Source organism: Mobula hypostoma, chromosome 29 (assembly GCF_963921235.1).
Source record: "Mobula hypostoma chromosome 29, sMobHyp1.1, whole genome shotgun sequence".
Classification (NCBI taxonomy): Eukaryota; Metazoa; Chordata; class Chondrichthyes; order Myliobatiformes; family Myliobatidae; genus Mobula; species Mobula hypostoma.
Genome location: NC_086125.1, coordinates 25754623 through 25767938, shown reverse-complemented (window position 1 = coordinate 25767938; position 13316 = coordinate 25754623). Strand labels below are relative to the sequence as shown.

The 13316-nt window shown below is 43.2% G+C and overlaps 1 protein-coding gene across 3 annotated transcripts in view; it reads right to left on the bottom strand.

Annotated features, from left to right (window-relative positions):
- camsap3 (calmodulin regulated spectrin-associated protein family, member 3) overlaps positions 1–13316 on the bottom strand; it is a 245721-nt gene that overhangs the window by 59429 nt on the left and 172976 nt on the right. For 2 of the 3 annotated variants that reach the window (XM_063035960.1, XM_063035961.1), the window contains exons 4-5: positions 10099–10182; positions 4247–4279 (exon numbers count right to left, since the gene is read on the bottom strand). In XM_063035960.1, the coding sequence (XP_062892030.1) occupies positions 4247–4279; positions 10099–10182 (117 nt within the window). The remainder of the gene's footprint in view (positions 1–4246; positions 4280–10098; positions 10183–13316) is intronic. The other variant, XM_063035963.1, reaches the window with a different exon arrangement.

Genomic DNA, 13316 nt, shown 5'->3' with positions numbered 1-13316 from the left:
GTTATTTGTTGCCATTAGAATTTTATTTTAAATACTCCCTCTGCTGTCTTTCACTTACCCCAGCTCCAGTGCTGATAGGGATGACCCTGAGAAACATGTGGCTTTGAGAACATGAGATGGTTGACCATAGGCCTCAGATTTGATTCACACATCGCACCCTCCTGACAAAGGTTTAGTTGGATTCATGGCCTCATAAGTATTTCCAGCATTTTCCATTTCTAATCTCCAGATTTCCATCGCAGGTCACTTGACATCTTTCATGATTCAGTTGGAAACTTTTTTTTGTATTCTAAAATGACAGTGTGGACATTGTGCTCATCAGGTATTTTACCTGATGCGGTGAGCTTAAGATTCCTAAACATAGATGTTCTACCACTGTCCTCATCTCCAGCTCAGCTGACTATTTCAATGCCCTGCCATGTTTTACAAACAGAACACATTTGCATCTTGAATGGGAATCGGGCCTGTGTGCACATTGGACATCTGAGTCCTGAAACATCGATAATTCCTCCCCCCACCCCCCAACAATGAGACAACTCAAACCAGCAAATACTGCATGACAAGATTTCTTTGTTTATTTGGACAGGTTTTAATCTCCTTTTGCAATTACAAACAGTGCAGTGGCCAGAAGAGAATGTTCTTCTATTGAATTCAGTCCCCAGCTTGGTCTTCCCACTCTGCTCACTGGGATAAAAGCTCCTGAATCCCTAAGCCCTTTCCAGACAAGGTACAAGCAAATCAAAAGTTTATAAAACGTGCTGCAAGAAGAAAGCAACATCCATCGTCAAGGAGTCCTATTATCCAGGCCAAGCTACTGCCATTAGGCAGGAAGCATCAAGGCCTTAGGCCGCACACCACCAGGTTCAGGAGCAGTTATCACCCAACAACCATCAGGCTCCTGAAATATCATGGATAGCTTCTCACTTCAACACTGAACTGACTTTCAGGACTCTAAAGCTCACATTCTCAGTATTATTTATTTACTTCTTTAGTATTATTGTTTGCATGATTTGTCTTCCTTTGACTCTAAGCTCAAGACTTCAACTCATGTCTTAGTATTATATATTTATTTTTATTATTTGCATAATGTGTCTTCTTTTGCACATTGGTTGTTAGCCTGCCTTTGTGCATAATTCTTCATAAATTCTATTGTATTTCTTTATTTTCCTGTAAATGCCTGCAAGAAAATGAATCTCATGGTGATGTATATGTACTTTGATGATAAATTCATTTTGACAGGTTCAGATCAAGGCACGCCCAATGGAATGGTCTAAGAGACACGCCAAACAACTTTAAAATATATTCAAATCCTAACAAGGAAATAAAGTATCGTTAACATTCACTCTTGAAGCAAAGGATTCTGGGATTGCCAACTCCGCTCAACGCCCATAAATAGATGACCAGTTTTAAATTGGCTGTCCGATTGGATGACACAAATGTGACAGGTGTAATTTTATGCTGCAGTAATAGGTACGCAAAATTACAGTGCAGTTCAAGTTTCTTGTTCTTGCTCTGGGATGCTATCCTGTTACTTTAAGTAGGAGGCAAAAGCAATAAAGTTTGATGCAGAGAAACAATAAAATTTTATTATTATACTTCCTAAGTGTCCATCCACCCTGGGCTGCTCCACTTAAGTCCCACTTAATTTAGAAACAGACTCTTCTCCACAATCAGATTTCATGAACACTACCTCAGTAGTCCTCTTTTTCAGTATTTATTTGTGTTGCACCAAATTGGTGCAGTCTTTCACTCATTCTGTTATGGATTTATTGAGTATGCCCACAAGAAAATGAACCTCAGGGTTGTGAATGGTGATATACGTGTACTTTGATAATACACTTACTTTGAACTTTTTGGCTTTGCACTATGCTGCTGCCACACAACAAATTTCATGGCATAGGTCTCCGATAATACACCCAATACGCGTTCACATTTACATATTCCTGTTTAACATAAAAACCTGAGGCCTCTGCACGAGTACATTTTCTGTGTAACTTAAACCCTGAAAGCAAGCTCCCAAAAGTAGTCTCAGTGAGTCTCTCACCCTCCACTCTGTCATTAGTGTTAAAAGGGAGCTTGATAGCTGATGTGAGCTCAGTAGGCCAAGGGGCTTCCTTTCCATATTGCACCTGTTTAGGATCCCCTAACACTACATACAAGATGTAGGTGAGATTGATTTGGAGTGCTGCACTCAGGTTTGGTCAGAATGCTATCGGAAAAACACCATGAAGCTGGAAACAGTTCAGAGGACATTTCTGGGACCCAAAGGGCTGAGTTATGTTCAGCAGGGAAGGACTTTATGCATGGGAGCACAGGAGACTGAGGGGTGATCTAATCATCGTCACCAAATGCCCATTACACCGTTCCTATGTCTTGTGTCCTGCTTCCCTTCTCTACAGGTTTGCATCGTGATATTATTGGTCTAGTGACTGAGATAATTGGCAACATTAAGTTTTGGTTTGTTGGCTTCACCAAGTTAAACCTTGAGGCAAGAGATGACCTCATTTCCTTTTTTTTTGTTGTTTTAGGTTTCCTCTGCCAATGTACTGAAGGCACTTCAAGTGAACTGTAAGCTGAAGAACCAGCTCCACAGAGAGGAACAGCTATCCGACCCAGGGGTTGAAGCACAAACCAAGCCTTCCTGCTAGGCTGAACAAGTGGAACCACTTTACAAGCTCCATTACATACACACATCTTGCTTGTCTCAGCGTGACTTCCACCCACTGAAGGTATTCTGGGTCACTTCAAGGTGGTTCCTTTCTGGCTGAGCAAAATTTGATCAACACATCCACTTAATGGTTGGCTGCATTTTTTTTTGGGGGGGGGAGTACATTTGGAGGGAAGGAAAGAACATTCCAACATATTTTTCCCCATTAACTCTCTACCACAAACCTCATGAAGATTTAACAGGAGATTTTTGTCTCATAGAATGATGGAATCATAGAAATTTGATTTAGAGTTCAACACACATGAACCAAAATTAACCCATTCCTCTACTTTCCTTAGTGATGGAATCATAGGAGACAAAATCCATCATGTCTGGGCCAATGGAAAAAAAATGAAGCAGGTTATTCCCTCCTCCCTGACCTCAGTCCACACCCCGGAAGAAATAGCTTCGTCAAGAGTTCACCCAAATACCCTTTATATTGGGTATATTTTAAAGTGGAGGTTGAAAAGTTACTTAATTAGCAAAGGTGTCAAAGGTTACAGGGAGAATGCGGAAGAATGGGCCTGAGGGGGATAATAAATCAGCCATGACGGAATGAAGGAGCAGACCTGATGGGCCAAGTGGCCTAATCCTCCTCCTATGTCTTATGGCCTTATATACGGGCAATGTTTCTGCCTCCACCATCCTTCAGAGCAACAGCCTCCATAACCCCAGTACTCAGAATGCAATATCTTTGTCACTTCCCTCCTATCAGTTCACTTAAATCTCAGCCCCCTTCTAAATGGCCCAAGGGAAATAATAAATTCCTCATGTGCCTACCACTTCCCTTTAGTGCCTTCCTCCTCCCTTTTCTCCCATAGTCCACTCTCCTGCTATCAGATTCCTTCTTCTTCAGCCCTTTATCTTTTCCACCTATCACCTCCCAGATTCTTAATTCTTTTCTCCCTCCTCTACCCACCTACCTTACCCCCCCCCAACTCATCTGGCTTCACCCTCTCACCTGTCAGCTTATACTCCTTCTTATTATGGTTTCTAGCCCCTTCCCCCATCCCCCAAAGTCCTGACAAAGGGTCTCGGCCCAAAATGTCAACTGTTTATTTCTTTCTACAGATACTGCCAGACTTGCTGAGTTCCTGTGTTCCTCCAGCATTTTGTGTGTGTTACTCGGGAATTTTAAGCATCTGTAGAATCTCTGTGTTTTAATCTTATCAATGTAGACATGTCCCACGCAAGTCAACCATCCTTCAAAAGTAACTTGCATCAAGCAAAATTGACCAAATCCCACTCTATACAAAATTTAAGTTCTCATTTATTTTTAAAACTGGTACAAACAATCCCTAGTTCCTTTGCGTTCAAGAGTCTCAACATGCAGTCTTCCCATCCCCCAAAGGGCCATTAAATAAAAAAAAGGATAAAGATCGACACATATAGACATTTAGCAACTTTACATCATCTCGACAAAATTCAAAGTTGGCTCCTTCCTTTAAAAAAAACTTATAAAAAGGGACAAGAATTAGGATGCGGTGGGGTGGGTGGTTCAGGAGTTAAGATGCAGAAAAAGTTGAGAGGTGGACTTACAGGAACTAGCTTCCAATACCACTTGGTGGGACACTGTTGTGGACAGTGTGTAATGGGAAGGGCAGAGAGAATCAAAGGAGGGTGGGAAGGAGGGAGGGAGAAAAAGGAGAAGCAAATGAGTTCCTTAACATTAAAAGTGCATTAGATGTCAAGCAGGTATTACTACAGGAAATAATAAATACACATTAAATATTCTGAAAGATCCGGAGCTTTAAAACACAGAAGGTTCAGATTTCAATGCACATGAATCCCATTCCTCTATGCCACATAACTCGCGTAAAATCAACTAATTTTACAGCTCAAGAAGTTAAAGTTAGTGATGAACAAAGTGAGCATTGCTAGTAATGTTACTGGTAAAGAATTCAAGATTCAAGGTTCAAGTTTATTTATCATACGTACATCAAAACATACAATGAAATGTGTCCTTTGCATTACCCGAGGATGTGCTGGGGGCTGTAGGTGTCTGCACACAGTCCGGTGCCACATTAGCAAGCCCACAATGCTCGGCAGAACAAAACAGAACACAACCAACAACAAAAACAAGCCCCATTCCTCCCTCCCACCCAGGCACAGCCATGGGAGTATGGCACATACACAGTGCTTTAACCCCAGGACAGGCCTCAGGCTCCAGCCAACAAACTCTGGCCCACAAACACTGGACTTTGACCTCCCCAGAGATTACAAGATTACTGGCATGGAGCTCTGAGCTTGAATCCCTTCATAACAAAGAGGGAATTAATTTGAAGTGATAAGATGCAGAATTTTTGAAAAACGTTGGTCTTAGTAACCATGAATCTAGCAGACTGTTGTTACTGCCCATCTTTGCCAGGAATGCACTTGATAGAAAGAAACCAACTTCTCAACCTATCAACTCCCCAGCATGGCCCAGAAAGTATCTCTGGGGATAATTAGGAACAAACAGCGAATGACTGGCTTGCCAATGCTAATGCCTAGACAGTCAACAAGTGAATGCCAAAAAAAAGAGCTGGTAAACAACTAGGGCATTTCAGAAATCAAAAGCAAAGTTATTTCACACTAGTATCTGAGCATGATTTGTAGGAGGGAACGGTAAATTGGTCATAGAGTAGGTTAAAAATATCATGGGCCAAAGGGCCTGTACTGTACTGTAATGTTTTATGTTCTATGATTCGATCTTGTTTTTGGAGAAAGGCACATAACTCCAATCCCAATGTTATGGAAAGGAGTGCAGAGGTTTTTGTTGAAGTACATGACAGACAGGCAAGGATGACATTGAGCGGTTGTATGAGTAACAAAAAGGCAAGGGGATGATCTGCTAGAAGGGAGGCACCCAAGAGATGAAAGAAAAGTTTCTACTTATGTGACAAATATAAGCCAAGTTCTAAGTATTGCTGAATCAAATTGGGATTTCAAGAGAAACATCTTTAGCTTGGGAGAGATTAGAAATCAGAACTTCATGCCACAAGGAAGTGGGAAGCAGAATAAAGAGGTGTGTCTAAGAGGAAGAGAATTTTCTTACCCCTCACTTCCCCTCTCCTGGAGTTCCAAACTAGACGTTGTCAGTTACTAGAAGACCCATTGGATATGGTCCTTAATTAAGGACATCATTACACATTGAACGATCAATGCCTGACACCTGAGAGGTGGGCAACTTCCAGTGCAAAGAAATATAGATATTCAGCATATTTAGATCCTCAGATCTCATATTCCACTGGGCAATGCCATTCCATCTCACAATCTTGCAACAAAGACTACAAAGAAAACCAAAAAAACGGCTCTGTCTCATTGGCTCAACAAATGAAGACGGACCAGTGGCAGATATTTGGGCTCCGGGGAGATTGGTGGGGGTGGTTTGGTTTGCAAGGTCTGGAAGTTATCAGTAAGTTATCATGTACAAGATGATAACAGACAGTGGATTTCTAGAGATTTTTCCCAGGCTAATACAAAGGGGCATAATTTTGAGGTGATTAGAGGAATGTATTGGGAGGATATCAGAAGGAGATGTGGTTTTACTTACACATAGTGGTGGTAGAGACAGATACATTAGGGGCATTTAAGAAACTCTGAGATAGACACATGAATGATGGAAAATGAAAGGCCATGTAGGAGGAAAGGGCTAGAATGATCTTGAAAGGTCAGTGCAGCATGATGGGCTGAAGGGCCTGTACTGTGTTGTAATGTTCTATGTTCTACACTCAGTGGCCACTTTATTAGGTACACCAATCACGTGGCAGTAACTCGATGCATAAAAGCATGTAGACACGGTCAAGAGGACCCAGTTGTTGTTCAGATCAAACATCAGAATGGGGTATAAATGTGATTTTAAGTGACTTTCACCGTAGAATGATTGTCTGTGCCAAATGGGCTGGTTTGAGTATCTCAGAAATTGCTGATCTCCCAGGATTTTCACACACAGCAGCCACTAGAGTTTACAGAGAGTGGTGAGAAAAACAAAAAAAAATCCAATGAATGGCAGTTCGGTGGGTGTTAATGAGAGAAAAGAGGAGAATGGCCAGACTGGTTCAAGCTGACAGACAGGCGACAGTAACTCAAATAACCACGCGTTACAACAGTGGTGTGCAGAAGAGCATCACTGAATGCACAACATGTCGAACCTTCAGTGGATGGGCTACAGCAGAAGACCACACTGGTTCCACTCCCATGCCTAATAAAGTGGCCACTCAGTGTATGTACTACGTTCTTAAATTGGGAAAGTTAACTGGAAAAAGGCTGGAGCGTAACTTTGCTGGAGGAAATTTGTGGCCTCTTTTCCAGACTGAGGTCAAGGTTCATGTTGAACCGCCACAGGTAAGGGACTACAAGACAACGGTGACTTTTCACTAGGACACCTCCAAACAGCCCATGAACCAGGTGATGACAACTGCAAAAGGCTTCCTTCCAGGGGTGAATGCGCAGAATCACTCCACGTCGCAGGGCTTGCCACCGTAGTTTCCTCCCTTGCCGGTGTCATTCTGCCAAGTATTGTGGGCATGCTATATTGGCACTGGAATGTGTTGTGATACTCGTGGGCTGCCCCCAGCACATCCTTGGATGCGTTGGTCGTTAACACAAATGACACATTTCACTGTATACTTCGATGCACATGTGAGAAGTAAATATGAATCTGAATCTGACTAGCAAATGTTGTCTAAATTAAATTATGTCTCATGTCATCTCACTGCTCACCGCTGAGAGAAAACGAGCTCGTCAAATCCTCCCAAAGTTACAAAGTTGTAAGTGTAAACATTAGATGAAATACTAAGGACATCACAAGCCAAATGGGAGAACAGTTATCGTTCAGGGGAATTAAATTAGAAAATGACAAAATGTCTTGAACAACAAGGCAATATTAAAAGAAAATTTAATTTTTTATGTTTCAGAAAGCCTTTTGCATTCAGCCACATTTTTAAAAAAATAACATACAAAATGCATAATAAAAAGTCAGGAAGTCTTGCTGCAGCTGTATTAGGTGCTGATGAGATCACACCTGGGAGTACAACATTAAGCTTTGAAACTGGTTACACTGAAGGAGATTCACGAGGTTGAGTCTTGGGATAAATGGGTAATCTCAAGGGTTGAGCAGGTTGGCTCTGCACTCACTGGAGTTTTGAAGAATAAGTCATGATTGTATTACAACTTGCAAGATTGTGATGGGACTTGAAAAGGCTGCTGTTCAGAACAGGCATCCCTTATGGGGAAAATATAGAACAATGAATCCATCCGTTTAAAATGGAGACGAGGAGGAATTTCTTCCGAGGATTGTGAATTGATAGAATTCTGTGAGGCCAGAGTCATGGATTATAATTGAGCCAAGATGGAAAATAAATGCATGTTAAGGGACTCGAAGATCAAGGTGAACAGCGCAATCTTGTTGAATGACAGAACAGACTCAGGGGCAAATTGGTGACTCATGCTACTTTTTCTCATTTTCCTAAATCTCATGCTCAACTTTCTGTGAGTAAAGTATTTCATTGAAATAAGTTCACTAAGCCTAGGGCTTTCTTTCTCTTTTAAAGATAAAATCTGTGGTGAAACATTAATATCCAAGTCAACCGAGCACAACGTTCTCACCAAGTCACTCACACGCATCGTGCGCAAAACCAGTATTGACTACAAGGCTGGTCAAAAGGGAACTTGATGGTGCTCAGCAGAACATCACTTCCAAGCCCCTGATCCAAATAAGCCATGAGTCAAGGCACCTCTGCTGTCAAACTGAGTCAGACAGCTACACTTCAATGAATGGACACAGCAAGAGACTTGGCAAAAGAAACACAAGACTCACACCAGTTGTAGTGAACTTCACTCTGCACAAGTGTAAAAAAGCTGGCTATGTGGAAGATGGAGGAATTGTTGAGGTTGAATCCCCATAACACAAAGGGACAAGGAGCAGAGAGCTCATCAGAATCTCCACCAACTCTGTTCCCATTCCTACTTGGGGAACAACTCGTGCTGCCTAAATTCACCATGCAGTCTACTTCTACTTTTCAGACTGGGATAAGAAAGTTCACAGTTTCTCCTTCCTCAGTAACTTGCTGCTGAACAGGATGATGGAAAATACAAAGTTCTGACTATTCCCTTGCTATACAAGTAATGCATGTAAATCACCCTGAATAGCCCAGACATTGTATGCGGCAAGTGAAATAGAGCATAGAAAAGTACAGCACAGGAACCCTTTAACACACAACGTTGCGTTGAACTAACTAGAACGTATATGTCTCACTAAACTAGACCTGTCTTCCTACACAATGTCCATATCCCTCCCTTATCTGCACATTGTTGCACCTTTCTAAGAGCCTCTTAATTGCCTCTATCATACTTACCTCTACCATCACCCTTGACAGTGCATTCCAGGCATCCATCACTCTGGGGAAAAAAAGAACTTGCCCTGCACATGTCCTTTGAAATTACCCCCTCATCTTAAATGCATGCCCTCTAGTATTGGAAATTTCAACATCGGGGTAAAAGATGCCAGACATCTATTCTATCTATGCTTTTTTTAATCTTATAAATGCAGGGTAACTTTTGCCAGCCTGATAGAACCAATGGGTCCAGAGCAGATTTTTAAAAAATCCCTTTTCTTTTCTTATGGAAACACCTCCTAGTCTTGTTACAGAAGAAACACTTTGTTGGAACAGTGTCAACTTCAAACACAGAAACAGAATCTCTTCCCACTACTGCTATCATGTTGTTTTCTTTTCCCTCAAGTTCCAGTCATTCCTACATTTACATAGAAGACTTTTGGCATGCTGGCTTTCATTATTCAGGGCACCGAGTATAGAGGTTGGGATGTTATGTCGCAGTTGTACAAGATGATGGTGAGGTCACGATTGGAATACTGTTGCAATGTTCATTACCCTGCTATGTGTCAAGTATAGTACAGTCTGCAAACATCTGAAATCTTCATCCTATGGTCTTGACCCCAAAACCTCTTTAAAGCTTTGGAATGAAAACGGCAATTCTTCATTTACCCTCATCCCCTTTTCTCCAAAGCCTTCACTTTCTCCTTTGTAGAGGCAAGTTCAAGCCTCAATTAGACCACCTCGCTATGGTGACCTGGGTCACCCTCCATTGAAATGTGGACTCTTTTCCCACTCGGCACCAAATAAGAAGAGTCACTATGTCAAAAAATCCTTGGGATAGAGGAGACAAAGCAGGAATTAGGAGGAGGGATTAAACCAAGGCAGAGAGTATCCTGAAAAACATCTCCAATGGTTCTAAGCAGGGATTCCCAATCTGGGGTCCATGGACCCCTCAGTTAATGGTAAGAGTCCATGACATAACAAAGGTTAGGAACCCCTGGTTTATAACTCTAAGTTTGAAAGTCCAAAAACGTCTGGTGTCATAAATCAGCCATTTCTTACGTGACCACCTACCCCTTGGTTGGTTGGATTGTCCACACCAGGCTGCTGCCTCAGCTGATGTAAGTGTTCAGAAACATCCTTCAGCTTCTGGTTTATCTGAGACGTGAGAGTGGGAAGCCAAGGAGAAACAGTTGGGTAGGGAATGGAGGGGAGGAGAGGAAAGAGGGAAATAAAACAAAAACCCTACATTAATTAGGTCAGAATCAGGATTATTATCAATGACATATGTCAGTTTGCAGCAGTACAATGCAAAACAAAAAAAACACAAGTTACAGTGAGAATGATGAGACTACCTACAAAGAGGATGTGGAAGAGCTCGTGGCCTGATGCCAGGCAAATAACCTCTTCTTCAACATCAACAAGATAAAGGGGATGGTCGTCAACTTCAGGGGCGCAAGCACCACTCACACTCCTCTTTACCTTGGCGGCACAGCGAGCAGTTACAAACCCGTGGGAGCGCACATCTCGCACAACCTCTCATGGTCACAGAACACGTCCTACAATCAGAAAAGCTCTGCTTTCTGAGGAGGCTGAAGAGAGCTGGGCCACGCACATCCATACTCGCAACTTCCTACGGGTGCGCAGCTGAGTACAGCACTGCACGGTACAGAAAGTGCACCGGACCGGACAGGAGTGCTCTACAATGGGTCGTCAAAACTGCCCAAAGTATTACTGGTAATGGCCTATCCACCATCAAAAACAAATACACAGAAAGATGCCGGGAAGGGTCCAGTAATATCATGAAGGATCCCACCCACCCTGCTCAAGGACTGTTTGACCCACTCCCATCCGGGACAAGGGCCACATGGAATCCATGTCAGGACCACCAGACTCAAAAACAGTTACTTTCTCCGAGCAGTAAGGCTGAAGAACAGCTCCACCCATTAACCCAGCACCACCACCACTCGATCATTTCCTGTCAGAGTCACCTTGTGTACAGATACTGCTGTGCCTCGCATTACTTTATGTACAGATAATCAATCTATGTATACAACAGAAGCACTGTATGTATTTATATTTATTGTGTTGTTTTATCAATGTGTTCTTTATCTTAGTGGGGGGTTTTTTGTGCTGCATCAGTCCCTGAGTAACAATTATTTTGTTCTCCTTTACACTTGTGTACTGGAAATGATATTGAATACTGAATCTTGAAATAAATAAACATTCGGATAGATAAATAGTGTGAAGAGAGAGCAAAGTGGTGAGGTAGTGGGTTTATGGACCATTCAAAAATTTGACGGCACGGTGGGGGGGGGGGGTGGAGAAACTGTTCCTAAAACATTGACTGTGTGTCTTCAGGCTCTTGCACCTCCTTCTTTATGGTAGTAATGAGAAAAGGGAATGGCCTGATGGCCTGGGTGGTGTCAGTCATTAAGGATGGATGCTGCCTATTGATGGTATTCTCACAAGGCCCTCAATTACTGCCGCTGCTGCTGTGTGGTAACCGGAATCTCCGGAGCAGAAGGCCCTGAAATCCTCGGCTTTCCGTGTTTCAGCGGCCGGGGCGAGGTCGAAGGCGCTCGGCAGAGGATGGCGCTCCGGAGGCTGTATCGGAAGCTCCAAGCTTTTGGACGGATGGACTCAGTGTCGGCTGTGGTCGGCTGCTTCCAAGGCATCGGCAAGTTGACAGTGCCTGGAGGTTTATGGCAGGGAGTTTCTCCCTTTTGCCGCCTGCTATCGGGGACCTGGGAGTCAATCGACTCGGGGATTTTTGAGACTTTATTTACCGTGCCCATGGTTTGTTCTTCATCAAATTATGGTATTGCTTTGCACTGCTGTAACTGTATGTTATAATTGTGGTTCTGTCAGTGTTAGTTTTTGGTTTGTCTTGTTTTCTGTGATATCACTCTGGAGAAACATTGTATCATTTCCTAGTGCATGTATGCATTTCTAAATGACAATAAAAGAGGACTGAGTGTTCTCGTAATCTAATTGCTCCACAGACCAAACATCTATTAAAGGTTTTCCATGATTCACACCATTAGGGTGGTTAGGGGAGCTAGAATTCCAGAGGTTTGTGACCCATTAAAATACTTCCTGTCTGTTATTTTCAATGATGAGCAACTCCTCTCAAATCTGGAATGATTATGTCCAGTTTCCATGTAATCATTGTACAATATAAAAACCCGGGCACAGTGGCACAGCAGGTAAAGACGACGACTCTCAGCTCCAGCGGCCCATGTTCAATTCTGGCTTTAGATGTTGTGAGGAGTTTGCATGTTTTCCCTGTGACCACGTGAGCTTCCCCTGGGTGAAGTGCCTTCCTCCTTCACCCCAAAGACACGTGGACTGGTGAGCTCATTTACTGTGGTTGCCGGGACTTGGGGGCCTAAGTTATGGAGAGAGGTTGAACAGGTTGGATATTCATTGAAGCACAGGAGATGAGAGGTGATATTACAGAGATGTAGCTAGATTGGGTCAATGCACACAGACTTTTCACCCAAGGTTGGGGAATCAAAAACTAGGTTTAGGCAAGGAGAGAGAGTTGACCTAAGCTTACCTGATGGGAAACTTTGCAAGTAAGTGGTCAAATGATCATGCTGTGAATTTACATTTATATTTTCATTCACCTTAATAATTTGTTCAGGTTTTTAAGATATATTGTAAGTGATACAAACAATATATAACTAAGTGGTGTATAGGGTGTCAGGGAGGGGTAGCACCTCTGGTGGGGGAACATATCGCGTCCTTTTTAGGGCGGTTAGTCCACCTTTGGTCCCCACCTGGCACTCAGCTCTCACCTGTGGCTCCCCGTAGCTGTTTGCATGCGACAGCGGCCACACCCCGGGCAACGGCTTCGACAAGCCGGCTAAACCAGGTGAGGGTAGCCGACGGGTCGCAAACCCTCGGTGAGATAGGGAGTTGTCTATCCCAGCATGTGAAGACAGACTCTGGTGGATTGAGCGGATGAGACCAATGGAAGGTCCAACGGTCAAGAAGGCGGTCTCTGCAAGCGTCGTGGAACGTGTAGAGCAGGATGAGACACAGAAGACGTCCTGGTCATCCACTGCGCCTAATCCCATCTCCAGCCGTCTAGACTCTGTCTTGCCACTGGATCCAGATGGGAATTGGGAAGAGAGAGAGAGAGGCTGACGCTGCGCAACTCTCCCTCACTTACATCCAAATCATGCGCTAGTCTCGACACCATCATAATGGTGTCGAGGTCCTCATCGACGTCAACGATGGACGAACAAATATAACTAAGACTGACAGGCCCTCTGCTTCACACC